Genomic DNA, 18,355 nt, shown 5'->3' with positions numbered 1-18,355 from the left:
GCAACCATCGTCAGAAGGCAGGCACCTCCTATCACGTGACCACCGAGGCCTCAACACAAGCTCTATACATGCTCTATACAAGCTAGCTGCACACACACTGCGCCGTGTTACACACCTGTAAACACGCTGGGTTTGAAGAAGCTAAATACAACATATGTCGAAACAATTATAATAAATTACTTAAAATAAACGCTTACGTTGAATACTTAGCTGAGAGGATACGTTGGCCAAATGTAGCAATATAATGATAATGTCTGTATGTTAGCTTGTGACAATTCAAATACGTTGTGTATTTTAAACATTGGAACTGTCCAAGTCATACCATTGTTAAAATGCATAGATATATTACATTGTCTTTGAATCCTGTCCCTGATACCTGTAAATAATAAGGAAAGATTGTAAGGCCCACATATTTTTTCTCTCCATGTTTTTTTGTGAGAATATGTGGGTTTGGTCTTAAATGTCTGACTATCATTTACTTTATCAGCAATGTTTATCAGTAAAGATAAAAAAGGAGTTGGCACTAGAAAGTTTGTGACATAGTGACACAGTGGAATTAATTTTACAATTAAGGTGCAAACAATAACTTAACAACAATATTAATCTATTTGTTGTAACAATACGTATTAAAATATTGAAAACAAATTATTGGATAAAATGTCAATATTATTTTTGAGGACAAAAGCATTTTTTTAAACTTATAATACTTTACAGAGGCTATTATAATATAAAATAAAATAAAATTGACCTTTATTAATCCCCGTGGGGAAGGACAGCACAGATTCACACAGATTAGAGATTAATACAATCAAAGATACAAATACAATTATATACAGTTAAGTAACTTTAAAATAAGAAATGAATTAAAATGAACATTTAAACATATTTGGGTCCTATATATTAGATATATAATATGTACATGTATGTGTGAAAACAGTGTGTATTTTATGTCCAGTATTTGTACTTATTATGATATTCTTTACTCCACAACATTTATTTGACAATTTAAGTACTTAGGTTTGAATAATGAATGCAAAAACATTTTGGATAAACTTTATACCCCTGATTCTGATATTTTGTTGCTTACACTCAATTTGGACTTTAAATTGTAACACAATATTTCTACACTATGGGATTACTACTTGTGAAAGATCTGCGTACTTCGTCCAACATTGTTGGCAACTTACTTTCAAAGGACTCTACATTTATAAAACCTCTTGCCTGAATACTGCAGCTATTTTGGTTCATGTGATCCATCGGACGTAAGACGGTAAAGAGCCTAGTCCATTGTCGATCCTACCATGGAGGCGTGGATCCTACAGATCCCGCCTCCCTTTAATTTGGCGGGAAGACCCTGCTAAAGATTCCGGTTTTCTGAAGAATGCACAGCTTTCATCTAATTTTACCAGAGCAAACAGCACCATCTAGTGGACATTTCGAGGAATTACAATGAGTGTCAAAAATAACTTAAAACGTTTTGATCACCAAGTACCAACCTTAGTGACTTCAGTGTGAACAGTCAATGTTCATAAAGGGAGTCATGGTTGGCTCAGTAAATAGTATTGTACACATTGTATCTGTGTGTTTTATTGCCCAATGTCAAAGTGTTGATGTTCTTGTCTAACAGGAATCACCCATGACTCAAGAGCCCTGTGTTAAACTACTGTATGTAGCCTATTGGCTTTTCCAATTTGACTTCATGACTGTTACAATGGATTCCTATAGGTCTGCAGAGTCACTGCAGAACAAGGCTAAGTGACTTATTATGAAAGTGCAAGCAACCCTTCTTCTGTCCAGGGAATAGAAACCCCCCACCCCCACCTTTGGACTATTCCAGCTTCTGATTTGAAAGTCTTGTATCAGTCACATTGTTTACATTCCTTGTCAAATATGACGCATTATAAAAGATCAATCAATATAACACTGTGTTTTGAATCGCTTTCCGTAGTCTTTGCTCATCATGATTTCATACCCAAATATCTAACTAAATGTGGTAAAAACATGGATGTACTCTATGCATTTACACCTAAAGGTTTATGTTTCGCCAAGTAGAAAATATTGTGCAATTATTATTATTTTTGTTTGTTTCTCAATGTTACATTTGTAATGTTGAATTTCATGGATTCTGCCTGCAGAGTCACTGCAGGACAAATCAAAGTTACTGATTATGAAAGAGCAAGCAACCTTTCATCTGTCTGAACAGAGCTCCTCCCCTTTGGCTTACTTGAACTTCTGTATTTTGGACTACTGGTATATCAGTCACATTGTTTATACTGGTCGAGGCAGCAGATTATAAGAGAAGCTTAACACTTTAGCACAAAGCACAATTAGTTTTAAAAATGAGCAGCAGTCCTCCTCTTGTGAATGTGAGAAACTGGATCACACAGAATGAGAATGCCTTTCTGCCACCAGTGTGCAACAAGCTCATGTGAGTAATTTTACTTTTATTAAAGCCACATTGTTATGTGTGTATGTTTTAACCACTTATGGAGTTCTATTGTCTCTTTGAGGGTATTGAGTATAAGCTTGTCTTTAATACCCTTTTCTTCAGGCATTTCTCCCAGTTGATTATCATGTTTGTTGGAGGTCCAAATACAAGGAAGGATTATCATATTGAGGAAGGAGAGGAGGTAACTGCTTTTTTTATTCTGCATACATTTTCTATTTCAAACATAGATGATTGGATGCTAACTTCAAAATCCTTTGAGCATCACTGGTCCCAGCCATTCCATATACTCAGTAGTGGGAGATAAGAGAGTTAACATTTTAGCCTTTGGTTGTGCTTCAAAAAGCTTCTGCCACAAAGGGCAAACTCCACCAGCCACTGTTGATTTTGACTGAAGTTTACAGGATCAAAGTACAGATGTAGCCATCTAGATGCCCATCTACCTACCGAATTCCAGCCAGAAACCTAACCAATCCCAGTGGCTGATCTATTAATGTGGACCGGAGGGAGAGGGTGACAAGCATACATTTCACTTTCCTTTTGTATTTCAATTCCAACTTTGGTGATGAAGAATATGTTTCTCTGTTGTCCACGTTCATAAAGCATAAACCAACAGCATCAGAGCGCGGTGCAGAGTCTCTAGATGAGTTTACAGTTGTCCGCCGTATAGAAAACTGTAGTTTTCCCCACAGCAGACATTCATGGCGTCCGCTGGCGCATCATAAATACGTCGGATAAGTGCAGTCGATTCTCAAAGCACTCTTCTCCTAAGTCCTTTTGAATTCTCCTATCCACTATTCCTTAACCCCGTGACGTTTCACACAGAGGTCAAGGAATAGACGATAGGAATAGACGATTAGCTGATTTTTGGACTATTTGACTGCAGCCCAGGATTTTACTATGAGATGGCGCTTCCTTCACATATAAACAGCTTACTGGGTAAACTTGGGTCTTTGTTTAGGCCTTGGTTCACACAGTAGGCCTATGTTTCCTGGACTAACAGTAGTAGTTGTTACTTCAATAATGTTTGCAGCTCCGCCGTTGTGTTTGCTGAATAGCATTTAATCACATATTTTGTATGCCTTATTTTCACAGGGAAATGTAACATATTACTTTTACAATTCAGTTTTATTTATAATATTACATACATGCTATATAATTGTTTATTTTCTACTTTTTAATTTCTAATTATGTGCAATGCCTTGTTTTTTTTATCAAATGCTGCAACGATAACAATTCCAGATTTTGGATCAAATAAAGTACATCTTATCTTAAAGGGGACCTATCATGCAAAATGCACTTTTGTACGTCTTTTATACATGAATATGTGTCCCCGGTGTTCCAGGGAACTCACCAAGTGTCAGAAAACACAACCCTCTCTATTTTCCTCCATACCCAAATCTCTAAAAAAGGGGCTGCAACGGATCTGATAAAAACTGATCCAGATTTGAACACTGTCCTGACGTCAGGACGGTGGCGCTACGGCTATTGGGCCAACTCCACCAATCAGGAGGAGACAGCCACGGCCATTGCCGTTCGAAAGCGCTGGAGACGCTGCTAAAATGCATGATCTGTTTGGTATTTTGAAAAAAAAAAAGTATAAATATGCCTTATATAGGTATGGTCCTACACTATATTATTCAAATATAGCATGATAGGTCAATTTTAAAGGTGGGGTAGGTAAGTTTGAGAAACCGGCTCGAGATACACTTTTTGTTATATTCCATGGAATGCTCTTAACATCTCGATAGCAATGAATATCTTAAGTGCTTTGACAAAAAATCCATAACAAATTTTCATCTGTGGAAGCCGTAGTACTGTAAAAAGCACGACCAATCATTTTAGCCGGCCCGGCTAAAATAACTGGATGGCCTACCTGCCTGTCAGCCTTCCATCTGTGCACAAACTTATCTCGTGCCCTCATTGGTCATGTGCGTGTTCGTGTGTGTTGGAGGAGGGGCTCTGTAAGGAAGTAACAGATTTTCTCCGGCTGTGTATTTTCAAATTCTAGCGCACTCAAGCTGGTTTCTCCAAAATTACCTACCTTTAATTGTAATTCAATAAATCTTTAATTATTTTGAAAATGGACTGTCTCCATAATGAATTAATGATGATGTCAGGTGTAATGAACTTGACACATGTATGTCAATATTGAAACTTGTGTTAAGTTAATTTATATTTCTCTGATCAAGTCTTATAATATAATGGTGTTATTGATCCAGCAGTACCAGAACATTTATCTTCACTGTCAAAACGTGGTGCCTATATTACCCACAATGCAATTAAAGGAGAGTTACGAGCTACAGAGGTCAGCTACATTTACTTCTTTCTATAAGGTTGCAGTCGAATAGTCAAAAAATCAGCTCCTAAATTCTAACCCTATCGTCTATCCCTTGACCTCTGTGTGAAACGTCACGGGGTTAAGGGATAGTGGATAGGAGAATTCAAAAGGACTTAGGAGAAGAGACTGCGGTACTTTAGAGAATCCGACTGCACTTTCACTATCCAACGTGTTTATGATGCGCCAGCGGACGTCATAAATGTGCGCCTGCTGCTGTGTGGAAACTATGGAAACTACAGTTTTCTATACAGCGGACTACAACATGGATGTATAATAAGAACGAGGGACTACTGTAAACTCATCTAGAGACTCTGCACCGTGCTCTGATGCTGTTGTTTTATGCCTTATGAACGTGGACAACAGAGAAACATATTCTTCATGACCAAAGTTGGAATTGAAATAAAAAAGGAAAGTGAAATTTATGCTCGTCACCCTCTCCCTCCGTTCCACATTAATACAAATGATCCCAATACGTATTATTGTATGAACTATGAAAAGATCTTAAAATCAATACAAATGTATTTATTATAAACGTTAGTCCTTAACATCTATCACTGTGTATATCACCATTCAAACATCTTTTAAAAGTTGAACAAACCCCACACAGCTCAGTAAAGACTGTGAAATGTTGACTTTATTTGATCATTTCAGTAAAAAGTAACGTTCATATTTCTCCTTATGATTATAATACTGATGAACGTTCAAAACAAAGCACTTTGGCAACTTACCACATACGTTTTAAAATGCTTAATAAGCACCGTAACTTTCATGATATAATTTCTCGGTCATAATCGGTTGTTTCCGTGAACGGCCGACTGTTGTGTGACGGCAAATGCTGCGGCCGCAAGGCATTGTGGGGCAGCATTTTCTCCTCTCCTTTTGTAAAGGGAGGTCCAGTGGTTCCTAAGCTAAAGGAGGTGATAAAGGAAGTTTGAAACCTCCTTTCCTTTCATTTAGAGAATTCGAACGGCACTTATCATGGCTGCCACTGAGGTACTTCCGGGTCATTTCACTCTGTTAGGAAGGTTCCTAAGCTAAATGGACTATTCGACCGCAACCTAACTCTCTGCTGACTCAATCACCTGAAGAAATGTATCAGAGTTCACAAAGCTTCCTCTGGAGTCACAAAATACTTTCCCCCCCAAAATATGCAGATAGGACTCCCGAGCACACAGGAATCCAAAAATATAGTTCCCCTTTAATCTAGCACTATTTCTTCTTTTGTCTATATATTTAACAGCTCTTCTACCAGGTGAAGGGAGACATGTGTCTGAAGGTGATAGAAAACGGGATTCACAAGGATGTGAACATCAAGGAGGGAGAGGTGAGCTCGAATAGGGTTCTGTTTTTTCGTTTTGGTAAAGTTATATCCTTCATAATAAGTCAAATACTACATATTATTATTATAATAGTGGAGTTAATCTTAAGGCAGTGCAATACAGTTTGTCTCTGCCTCTTTCTGTGGTTAAGGATGTTCTTCTTATCAAAATAAACTAGTCTTGTTACAATGCTCCAATGTGTGTCTCCTTCAATCATGATATTTTTCTTCATTCAAAGATGTTCCTTCTGCCAGCGAGGACCCCCCACTCCCCCCAGAGACAGGCCAACACTGTGGGACTGGTGGTGGAGAGGAGACGTCTGCTGATGGAGAACGACTGCCTGAGGTTAAATATCGTACATCTTCTTCTCCCTTCTCGTCTTTCCTTTGTTCCACATCTCTTTTTAAGCAGATCATATCAGGGAATAGAGGAAAAAGATCCTGACAAATTAACCCAATTGATATAGCCTACCAGGAAAATCTAAACTTTAGAGACCAGCTTTTCTCAATTGTGTTCATGTGCTTTTTGATACAAAAGAGCAGTTCTGAGGTTAAGAAGAGCCATTGATTGTTTTACAATTCAAATTAAAGTCTCATGTCTGTATATTCAAGTCCCAAGTCAAGTCACAAGTCCTTAACTTTGTTTTTCGAGCCCTTGACCGCTTTATGCTATTTTTTTGTTAAGGTTAACCAACATGATTTTGGTACAAAACAATATCATTTTTCTTATCAGTTCTCTTTATTGGGAATAATTTTGAAATATTGTGAGCAGATGACGCTGATCTGGAATCGCACTCATGTCTTGAATGTCTTGCAAGCCATGTTTCTATAGTTTAGGTAGTTTAGCAAAAATAATGACAATTGTTTGGACAAAAAACAAGAAACAAAGTTAATACATTTTAGTTGTGACAACTGCATTTGGAACTCATAAAAACTGTGGAAAATAACTGTACATTGGCGTACAATCAAAATACTTTATTTTTCCTGTGTCCAAATAAACACAACAGACATGTCATATGTAAGAGCAGCATTAACATTAGCCTTTGTTGATGCCTTCAGGTACTATGTTGACAACACCACGTATCCCCTGTTCGAGAAATGGTTCTACTGTGAGAACCTCGGAACCCAACTGGTGCCAATCATCAAAGAGTAAGACATCCTACTCATTGGTTCCTTCAAATCCATTTCTTTGAATTAAGTTTGTTAATTCTGGTTTATTTGTTTTACTTTCAGGTTCATGGCATCAAAGCAGTGCAAAACAGGAAAGCCTGATGCAAGTAAGATGTTCTGAGATTTATTGTGATTCTTAATCCTTATTTCTGATCTAAAGTCTTATCACCCGTAATCTGTTGTCGTCATGGTTATTTTTGGATGAACAGATGATGTGTTCAGAGACCCTCCATTCCAGATGAACACGATGAAGGTGATGTCACCCTTCTCCTTCAAAGACTGGCTGAACACCCAGAGGCCGACCCTGGCCAGCGGCAGCCCCATCGACATGTTCGGGGATCAGTTTGAGACCGAGGTACTACGAACATGTATTCAGACATGTTTTTATAAAGGTTTTCCACTTTCAACATGGCTAAGTTTTTCAATCTTGTATACTTATCATTTGATCAGATAGTTGCTGATTTAAAAAGCAATAGTCAATTTTGCTACGGCACATCTTATAAAGCTAATTAAATTAAGCAAAGTCAATATTTATTTATGTAGCCCAAAATCAAAGGGGCTTCACAATCTGTAAAACATAAAACACCCTCGATGCATAGAACCTCTATTCATATAAGGGAAAACTACCTTTTTAACATGCATTTTCATACCAACAGACATTTAAAAGATCTTCTAAGTACAGATTAAAATAATTAAAATAAGCAACATTTGTTTAGATGTACTTCAGGTCTTACAGAAAAATCCTGGTACTGTATAAAAACTATTGCTACCGGTGGAAATGTAAACAACATCTAGTTCTTGTGTATTTTCCAATAATTTATTTCCTAATGCTGTAATGAAATGTTTTGTTAAAGCAAAGTGAGATTTTGGAATCGTCATGCCTGTGGTGAATTACCATGACAAAGCTTGGCTGTTAAGTACTGGATATTCATTGACTATTGAATATGAGCAGATGTGATGTGCTGCACTAATGCTCTCTCTCTCTTGTGACAGGTGATAGTGTATGGACCTGGGCGCAACGAGACGTCAGTACGGATAACTGATGCGTGGGTTTGGCAGATGGTATGTTGTTCGCTTCATGGTGTGTTCCTTCTGTAGCTTCCAAACAGACTCTCAGTGCTGTTCAGATGCTGCCATCCCTGAGTACGATGTAGCGTTTGCTCATATGTGTGATAACCAAACCCTGTGTTAACAACCTCTCATCTCACAGGAGGGATCCTCAAGGGTAACTTTGAATGAGCAGGAGTTCCTTCTAGCTGCAGGACACAGTTTGCTCATTCCTGAACAAAGCCAGTGAGTAAATATTAAGGAGAAACATTAGCCGCTTTCACACAAAGTACTTTGCGGTACTTAGTTCCCGGTACTTGGTTCCCGGTACTTGGTTCCCGGTACTTAGTCCCCGGTACTTAGTCCCCCCGAACTCTTTAGTCCCTGGAACTGTCCTGTAGATCGTGTTCACACCGGAATAAGTCCCTGACGGTACGTCCACATGGCAGCGTCGCGTTGAAGCTTGCCGGTGGGCGTGTTTGGCGTGCGACCAACAACCAATCACATTAATCTCCCGCCCCGGACACACAAGCACGCGGTTTGATTGGCTAGAGCTTGTACTGGCATATGATTTGATTGGCTGGCGCTTCCGTCGACGCTTGAAAAGTTGAACTTTTCTCAACTTTCGAAGCGAGCAACGGATGCAAAGCGACGCGACGGAACCACAATGCAGTTCGGCAAAGCGTGACGTCACCCCATTCAAAGTGAATCGGAAGCGTCTCCGTTGAAGCACGCGACGCTGCCGTGTGGACATACCGTTAGGGAGGATTACGCAAATGCCGCTGACGTCACTTCTTCTTCTTCTGCTTTGGGTTTACTGGCAGGCCGCAAACAACTTCACGGCGTATACTGCCACCCGAAGTCCCCCGGAGTTGGCTTCAGTAGAAGCTGCTGGGTAGCGTCTTCCGAGTAAATCGCCAGAAGCGCCGGCACCTCCTCATCACTCCACCGCTCCCATGTTTTCTTTTGTGTTGCCATAAGTTAGTCTCTCTCCGTTGGTGCGCTGGGCTAATGCTAATAATGCTAATGCAAGCAAATAAAATGGCGGCTTCACAAAACTTTTCTGAGTTTTACGGGGCGTGGTTTTGCAATTCGCCCAGCCAATCAGAAATTGTTAGTGTGGCCGACACACCCACGAACCATTTCCTCCCCAGGAAAGTACCACCTCTCTAGCAGGAACTATCTGGGGGTGAAAAGGTTAGCGCGAACTAGGTTCTAGTTCCAGATATTTTTGGTGTGAAACCAAAATCCCAAGAACTATCGGCCTAGTTCCTGGGAAAAGTACTCCGGTGTGAAAGCGCCTATTAGTATTCTTCAACCTGGAACTTATTTCTAACAATGTTTTGTGTATGTGAATAATGGGCCAACAATTTCGGGAAATCGGTCCAGTATGGTGTGAGTAGTAATCGTACTTGGTTTCTTCTCCTGCAGGTACCAGTGGCAGAGAGATGAAGGGACTGTTGCTCTGTTTGTGGTCCAAAACCCTGAGCGGAAGAGACCCTGAACATCACACGGCCATTCACACACACAATAAATGTGCGAGTGCAGTCAGTGCCTGTTTAAGGCATGCCGGTTCCTAATGGACCCAATTATTTGCCTGTGGTGTATAACTACAGCTCACTTATGAGAGAAATTACACTAAATAAATCAATAGAGATAAATTGTGATTATTTAAAAAATAAATAATAATGTTCTTCCTGATTCTCCCCTTTTTGAGTTTCGCTTCCCAAATGACCACATTTCCTATTTTTTCCCCCTTAAAGCATTGGGTAGGCGTTACATTATGGACTCAGTTTTTTTACAGGAACCGTGTCAAAAAGCCTCCCAGTCCAACTGCCATGTTTTTGATAGATTGTGTAGATTTTCTTTGTAAGTAAAAAAGTGTTATGAATGTTTTCAAATGAAATATATGTATTGCATGCATGCCACGTTCAGGTGCCAGTGTCTTGTTAAATCAACACCATGCATTTATAAGGGGCTTGCCAAGAATAAAAAACAGAACTGACTAGGCATGATTTTAGTGATTTGTTTTAAATATAAAACTGTGTACTGGCTGCAGACTTAATAATAAATACATATGTGTGGTTGTGGACGCATGATGTAAAAACGAAATTAACTTTTTCAGACAGGAATTACCACACCACACACAACAAAAAATAAATAAACAGAGATTCCCATTTGTCTAAGGCATACTTTCTACGCTTTCTGTTATCTGAAATGGCTGAATTGAGAATAGCTCATTCACTCACATATTTGAATCAAGGGAGACCTATTTCTGAGGGAAATTATAGATATATCCATAAGATGATGAGAAATGTGAGTAGTAGCCTACCTGTGTCACAGAGAGTGAAGTATGGTTGACCCAAATGCATGTCAGGAAGATTCAACAGTAAATACCTTTAACTTCAGGTAATCCAGGCAAAACAGAACTTTCGAAAGAACAACATCCAAGGATCCTAAAAAAGTAAAAAACCAGGACTTAAAGGTCACCTATTATGTAAAATCCACTTTTTCACGTCTTTTATACATAAACATGTGTCCCATCTGTGTAAAGAGATTATATAAAAACCTGTCTGAAAATCAGCTGATCAGATTTGGACCACTACTGTATATGATGTCATAATGATTTTTTGGCTAGTGTAACCATTAGCCAATAACCAACCAAGGTAACCCCTTATCACCTGAATCTCCTCCTAGAGCACCAGTGTGTTCTTTTTAACCAAATATCTCGCAGAAGGGCGTTGGGAGTAGCACCCTATTTTCATCTAAAGTAAAAGACACAGAATCATTCGAGCCAAACACTTCAGAGACATGTTTTGTATATATATGAGACCTATAATATATTGATGAAAAAGAGTATAATAGGGGACCTTTAACTACAAGCTGAAGTAATGAGGGCAGGGTCGGCGTCATGGTTGGGTCATTCGCGGGCCATGCCCCCCCAAATGAGTCACTGTGCCCCCCAACGCAGGGCAGGCAAGCCTTGCCACTTTGCCGTTTAAAAAAAAAAAAATCATAATACAAGTGAAAACGTTTCCACTAAATGTTTTTTGTGTCAAATAAATCAGAAATAAAGAATACAAATATAAAACATAGCCTGAGGTGTGCTCACTGCTGCTCTTTGATTGGTGTGTTGCTTGACCAATGACCCCCGACCTTTGTTTTGTTGTCATTACGTGGCTGTGTGTTTAGATGAAAGCCCAGTGGCAATCTGTTCATCTGTTATACTGATTATACAGTAAAGCCATCGAAGATAATATGATATAGTACAGTACAACTACTTCTGGGTCTCTGTGTTTCATTCAAGCTCGGCTCTGTGTGTGTGTAAGAAGGCATATTTCCCAAAACGCAACACTATTCCTTAAAATCATTTATTTACATTAGTCTACCAATCCACCAGTCTTGTTTTGGTCTGTGATAAAAGAAATACAGAAAATGTTGTCAGCTTTAATGAATCACCATTTTAACTTAAAACATCAAATAAAAAAGCACAATAGTGTGGTGTTGTTCCTGAAATTATGTTACTACATTGTAGTTTTTTGGAAGTGCAGTATTCCAGATTATTATCAGTTCAGTTGAACAGTCGTATCCTCAGAGTGTTCCTGATCACATGCTGCTCAGCCATAAACGCCGCCACAGTCCAGGGCACTGCATATTCCAGAGTCACCAGTCCTCCCAGGTTGTACCTAAAACCTGAGTAGTCCCATGGACAGGCCCCCAGCAGACTCAGCCCCACCCCCCAGCTGAATTCCCACAGGTAGATGAACATGGTGTAGGCTGCCAGACGCAGAGGCAGCGGAAGACGCCGAGCCAGCAGCCGCTCTCTCAGGCTCTCAATGAGGTAGATAGCAATGGCGTACATAGGCAGCGCCCACAAGCTGCTGTGGCCCGCCAGCCTCCTGTCCGCGGTGCTGCACCAGTCCCACACTGCAGTGAAGGCCACCTCGCACAGGCAGCCATGAAGCGCGTACACGTACAGACGAGCTACAGCAGAGAGAGGACGACCTGGGAGGCTCCCATGTGGTGGGGCTTCATCTTCAAAACCACTTCCTGTTATAAAGGAACACAATGTTCACAAAAACAAACATTATGGTACACTGACCTGCTTTTTGGACCATAAGCAAAGATGATTTATGTTTTTGAAATATACTAAAGTTTGAATAATTAGTGTACAGGGAAAATGGAAAGGTGTTATGTGCCATCGCTTTGCTAGCTGGTAGCAGTAACTTCCTAAAGTCTCAGTTGATTGTCTGTCAATGTTTACAACAGGGCCTAAAAAAAGAATTGGACAAACAAAACCCATAAGCCCACAAATTGTGTTTTTTTTAGGGCTGTCAGTCGATTAAAATATTTAAACGCGATTAATCGCATGATGTCCATAGTTAATCGCGATTAATCGCAAATTAATCGCACATTTTTTAATCTGTTTTAAATACAATAATACAATACAAAGTGTGTGTGTGTGTGTGTGTGTGTGTGTGTGTGTGTGTGTGTGTGTGTGTGTGTGTGTGTGTGTGTGTGTGTGTGTGTGTGTGTGTGTGTGTGTGTGGAGAGACACTGTGATGGATCGTTGGAGCTATGTGCAGCTCAAGGCATATGCTCGAACGGGAGCTGCCTGGACGCTGCAATCATGTTGCGCGCACTATCCGTGGTGAGTGTGCTGACTTTTTGTACAATGTCCCACTGTCTGGCTACCTGCATAAAGTCAAGTGCTCGGCGCAGTTGTCGGCGAAATGCCGCTCCTCTATTTTCATAACTGTCAAAGCATGAGACTGAAGTTCCCACTGTGTGTCAAAATAAGGCACTGTGACCCCGAGGTAACTGTCATTACTGAGTGAAGTCCAATAGAGAACCGCAGTGACGCGTCCTAAAACCCGGAAGTAAGTTAGCATTTTTACCACTGCCGGTTCCTTCGACAAAAAGCAATGGGATTTCTCCATAGGGTTTTGGAAAATAGCTGAAATAAGGTCTGTGTTTGACACAAATTGGAGAGACAGATCACGTTTTGTTCTACGACATTAAATACATCAGCAGTGTAGCACTGGTGATTTTTGAAGAGATTACGTGTCTGAAAAACGATGGTTGTTAACATGTGGCTGAATAGGACTACAGAAGTTGTCGAGGCCGTTTTACGTCATTACACCGAACACGTAAACACTCCCGCTAAGTTTGTTTGCCCTGTTCTGCTTGAAAGCAAGTACCTGCGCTCTTGCAAACTGTTAAAACAAACGCTTCAACTTGTACAATTTTGAATCTGCAGTTTTTAATATGGATCTTAAGTTGGCGTGACGTTGAAGCAGCGACCCTGCTGTAGTTCGTTTATAGCATAACGTTAGCATTTTGCTTCTGGCGACTAGATTTATGATTCGAAAATTATAAAAGTAGGGTAGACATGTGGATATTATCCGGCTGAACAAAACGTGATCCGTCTCTTAAATGTGTGTCAACCACAGACCTTATTTCGAGCTATTTTTCAAAATCCTATGGAGAAATTGCATTGGTTTTTGATGAAGGAACCGGAAGGAGTTTACTTCCGGGTTTTAGGACGCGTCACTGCGGTTCTCTATAGTCTCCGGTGAGCGTGGACCTGCTGCAAGCGGGCGGCAGGAGCGGGGCTGTCAGCATCAGCTTGTAGATGGTATTTTAAACTCGATGCACACTGAAACTACGGGGTGGGCCGAGGACAAAAAATACACATGCGTTAATCGCGTTAAAATAATTTGTGGCGTTCAATTTTCTTTTTCGTTAACGCGTTATTAACACCCTAGTTTTTTTTCCAACAAGTCCTCCAACTCATACGACCAAATAGGTCGATTGTTCAAGTGCTTATTATGACCAAATAGGTCGATTGTTCATGCGCTTATTACGACCTATAATCACGTTTTAAAGTTTTCGACCTCTAGTGCTCCCGTTGACTGCAAACGCTCCGGAGGGTCGTATATTCACAAATAACCCTCTCTGGAAAATCCTAAAATGCTTTTTGATTAGATTTTTAGCGAGAAGTGTATATTGTACTTTTAGAATTCACGTCCAGTGGATGTGTAGGATATATAGTTTGATAGATATTACGAAGATGATTTGAGGTCTCGCCAGAAGAACGTGTAACGGCAGCGTCCATGTAAAGTTAGCGTCAACCCTCACAGGGTGAAAACAGTATTTTCGGTCTCGAAGTTTTCATAATAAAACCAATGATCAAATGATTTAACAGTGATATCTGCAGTACTCATCCACCAAAAAACATCAGTTTATCCTTGTTAATTACACGACATTCATTGGTTTAAATTGTGTACACTGCTTTTGTGTTTTTCCCATAGGTTTTTCCCTTTCGATTTCTTTTTTCAGAGGTTTTGATAGGCTAAAACATCGAACTACCCATAATCCTCAGCTATCGTTGAAGCTTGGTGATTGGATGTTTTAGCCGCAATGCACGTTGGGATATGGTGTTTATGCGATGTGAAATCCGAAAACATAAAAAAAAAAAATTAAATAATACTTTATTCCACGTGTGCTTGCTTTTCTCTTTGAAAGTCATCACATAACGGCATTGTAATACACGGTTGGGCTGCATTAAATATTACACATCTGCCGTAGTTCTCTATTTATAGAGCCCTGATTAACAGGCCCAATCCCAAACCGCCCCCTTCACACTACCCCTCCGTTTGCATGTTCGCGCGGAGGGTCCGCCAGATTAAGTGCTGTTCCAAACCTATCCTGTGACCTAAGATTTTCATCGACATAACTACTCTGTAGCTATGTTCGTATGACAAATAAAGAACCTTGAACCTTGAACCTTGAAACCAACGAGTGTGGAGCGGTGTGGAGGGGGAGTGGGTTATCAAGCCCTCAAATAGCGAGTCTGCATCGGTGCTGACTTGAGACTGGTCTCTACCTGACCGGTCTCAACGCTGTGTGTGTCCGTCAGGAAACATGCCGTTTACAAGTAGTTCCAGCAAACATCCACTGATAAACTGCGATGTTAAGAACCTCATGATAACCTCATATTTTTTTTAACTTAGGATCATACCTGTGTTTAGTCTAGAAAAAGGTAAATGTGTGCATTTTATTATAAAGTTGTGTATATTTACAGACTGTTGCAAAAATTAAGAAGCTTATAAACATCAGGTTTAAAACTAAAAGAGCTTTACAAAAAAGTAACACAATTAAAGATGTTTGGAGTTTTATCTTAGTTATTCATTTACATCTTTTGTCTAAGAGATGCTGATTTGAAACCGTTGTTACATACAGTTACGGCATTTCCTGTTTCTGCCGGAGAGAGGGGAGTTTGTCCCAAAGCTTGCCGCTGTATTTACTCCCTCCATCTGACAGGAGGGAGCCTCATTGAGCTGCGAGTGTCACTCCATGGAGTTCACTCCGTCACGGAGGGGTAGTGTGTAGGGGTAGGGTGTAGGGCATGGTTTGGGATTGGGCCGAAGACTTCTGGACAAACTGGAAGAAATGCCGCCGAAACTGAATACGTGACGTGGATCATAAATATATCAGCAATTAAACAACATCTTCAATTTCTCTTCACACAATACGTCTCCTTGCAGTATCAATAGTAATTCGGCTGACTTTTATATTTGATCCAATTGGTAGATAGGCTTTATTTACCCCATAACGGTGCACAGCTGATAGACAGGGACTTGTAGTTTTTAAAGATATTACTGATTTTCTTTGAATATAAGAATGTAAATACTGAGTTGAGAGAATAGTCAGGGGTTTTGGGTGATGGGAGACACATCTATGGAATCAGAATTTCAATAGCTTACCATTACATGACAGGTGCAGCCCTGTCAGTTAATCTTTGACCATTAAGTCTAATACAGTCAAGCATGCAGTTGAAAAGTTACACAGGAACAGAGGATGCATGTTTCTAAACTCATAACTAAGATCAAATCGGCCTTAGATACTGTAGCATTGTGTTTCATGACATTGATTTACATTTGAATGACACACTGTATATGTACAGTTGTGGTTGCCTGTCGTTACTGCCTGTATTAATAGGGCGGATATCATCACGTGTTTTGAATTTTAGTGCTGGGTCCACAGGTCTGTTGACATTAGGATTATGAGTTCTGTTTTTGACCAATAAATGCAAAACATGGTGATCATGGTTGGTCCGTGAACAGTCCTGGAATGATTTGTTCCTGTTTTAACCATGTAAAAACCCCTTTTTTACACTTTGTTTTAAAAATTACTGCCAACAATAATGTTTTCTTCTTTCAAAATAATCTTAATTTGTGTGTTTAACAAAAGAAAGATACATTTAAATTATATTACATTTGGTCAGCTTTATTATTTCTTTTTTTATATTCTTCCCCATGATAACGCTTTGAGAGCATATACAGTCCGGTTCCCTTCCTCCGCCACAGGACACACAGCGTTTCTTAGTGTGCATGCTCTTATGTGGATTAAAAGGCTAATAGCCCAGCTTAACAAGTTAAAGGCTTTGAAAATCTTCAACAGGTTTCCACTCTCAACTACAATACATACATGTAACCATATACCAACAACAAATCAAACTGGTGACATAAGATAAGATAAGATGTATTTTATTGATCCCAATTGGGAAATGTTTGCGTTGCAGCAGCATAAAAAAACAAGGCATTGCACATAAGTAGAAATTAATGATATCCTTGTCATTATATTATTTCTCCTTAAAATAAAGTCAAGTGAACATTAGTCTCACAATATCATTGCATCCGATTCCACCACTTGGCAGACTTAAACCGAGAGTAGGATGCAAAGACAACAAATGTCGTATAATGAATCAAAGAATGGCCTTCTACAAATACTGAACATAATTAACAGGAAACAATAGTATTTCTCACCTTGGTCATTACTCCTTCTCGCATTTAGCTTTCTCGCCTCCATCCCTGGGCAGCATATGGGTCTCTGTGCCTTTGTAATCCCTCTGCTTCCCTGTGTGTGTGTGTGTGTGTGTGTGTGTGTGTGTGTGTGTGTGTGTGTGTGTGTGTGTGTGTGTGTGTGTGTGTGTGTGTGTGTGTGTGTGTGTGTGTGTGTGTGTGTGTGTGTGTGTGTGAGAAAGCCTGGTCCACCTGAGGATCAGACGCCTGTGTGCATGTATAAAAATATTGATCTCTCTGTGGGAGACAGCGGCTGGGTGAATGGTTTCTTTTGAGCAGTAATCAGTGAACCACAGTAGGTGGGTGTGTCAGAGAAGCTCCCCAGTGTGGATATTTGGACTCACTGGCCAACTTCTATTATTCTTAACTTTTACGGTGCATCTCCATTTTCTGTATTAAAAAAAAACTATTTGACTACACTTGTCTTAAAAGGTTGGTTCTTAACCTACCAGCAGACAGTAAGACATCTGAAATCATATTTTAGACAAACAATAATTTCTTCCACCTTAATATTTGTGTTTATTATTACAGATATTGTGTTTATTGTGGAATTTGCGTTTGTTTATTTCGTTAGAATCTTTGTATTTTCTGGCTTTTAAATATCTTTCGATAGTAACAACAAATTCTAGACAAAACTAATCCTAAGTTTAATAAATAAAATTAAAAATAAATACATTCAACATGCAATACAGTTATATTTTGTATTAATTATATTTTGTATTGATTGTTGCCCCTCATTAAATCGTGTCTGTTTATTTTAGTAGCTGGAACAGGTGATAATGTAGAAAGGAAATGTATGATACCTTACTAGGCTACATACAAATTTGAATTAGTCATTTATCTGCAAATCTATTATGAGTAACTAGAATGTACTGTTACATCACTATCAGCGTGACTAAAGCTGCCAACACGCAGATAAACATTCAATATAAATAAGCAGTTTCACACATGCACAGACCATAAAGTGTCCCTGAGAGCAGATGTCAGTCCTGATACGGTGCAACTGCAGGTTCCTGTGTGTTTGTTCTGTGCGTGCTCTAACAAAACAGTTGGTTGAATGGTGGATCTTTAGATCAGAGTCCAGTGATTCTAGCAAACACACCTTTAGGGCTAGGAAGGGGGACTGCACCGCTATATGGGAGTCAATGACCATAAAGTTATCGAGC

General features: G+C 39.6%; 2 protein-coding genes across 2 annotated transcripts; one reads left to right on the top strand and one right to left on the bottom strand.

The window, feature by feature from the left end:
• The first annotated feature begins 2,239 nt into the window (after positions 1–2,239).
• On the top strand, positions 2,240–11,335 carry haao (3-hydroxyanthranilate 3,4-dioxygenase). Its single transcript, XM_034122643.1, has 10 exons — positions 2,240–2,428; positions 2,552–2,630; positions 6,028–6,111; positions 6,345–6,451; positions 7,165–7,254; positions 7,339–7,382; positions 7,485–7,630; positions 8,269–8,337; positions 8,486–8,568; positions 9,754–11,335. Exons 1-10 carry the CDS (start codon positions 2,340–2,342, stop codon positions 9,824–9,826), a joined length of 864 nt encoding a protein of 287 aa, XP_033978534.1. The 5' UTR covers positions 2,240–2,339; the 3' UTR covers positions 9,827–11,335.
• Positions 11,336–11,677: 342 nt separating this feature from the next.
• On the bottom strand, positions 11,678–17,284 carry LOC117476251 (transmembrane protein 229B-like). Its single transcript, XM_034122644.1, has 2 exons — positions 17,154–17,284; positions 11,678–12,372 (listed from the first exon to the last, which is right to left on the bottom strand). Exons 1-2 carry the CDS (start codon positions 17,194–17,196, stop codon positions 11,894–11,896), a joined length of 522 nt encoding a protein of 173 aa, XP_033978535.1. The 5' UTR covers positions 17,197–17,284; the 3' UTR covers positions 11,678–11,893.
• Between the last annotated feature and the right edge of the window lie 1,071 nt (positions 17,285–18,355).

This window comes from Trematomus bernacchii, unplaced genomic scaffold (genome assembly GCF_902827165.1).
Source record: "Trematomus bernacchii unplaced genomic scaffold, fTreBer1.1, whole genome shotgun sequence".
NCBI lineage: Eukaryota > Metazoa > Chordata > Actinopteri > Perciformes > Nototheniidae > Trematomus > Trematomus bernacchii.
This window is presented reverse-complemented; position numbering and strand designations above follow the sequence as displayed.

What these genes read in the sequence shown, in the direction of transcription:
- LOC117476251 (XM_034122644.1), bottom strand. Translation starts at nt 17,196, where the DNA reads ATGGAGGCGAGAAAGCTAAATGCGAGAAGGAGTAATGACCAAG. An exon ending in GAGAAGGAGTAATGACCAAG is followed by an intron (nt 12,373 to 17,153) that starts GTGAGAAATACT and finishes CCTTTATAACAG; the next exon opens with GAAGTGGTTTTGAAGATGAA.
- haao (XM_034122643.1), top strand. Translation starts at nt 2,340, where the DNA reads ATGAGCAGCAGTCCTCCTCTTGTGAATGTGAGAAACTGGATCACACAG. An exon ending in GGGATCAGTTTGAGACCGAG is followed by an intron (nt 7,631 to 8,268) that starts GTACTACGAACA and finishes CTCTTGTGACAG; the next exon opens with GTGATAGTGTATGGACCTGG. An exon ending in CTCATTCCTGAACAAAGCCA is followed by an intron (nt 8,569 to 9,753) that starts GTGAGTAAATAT and finishes CTTCTCCTGCAG; the next exon opens with GTACCAGTGGCAGAGAGATG.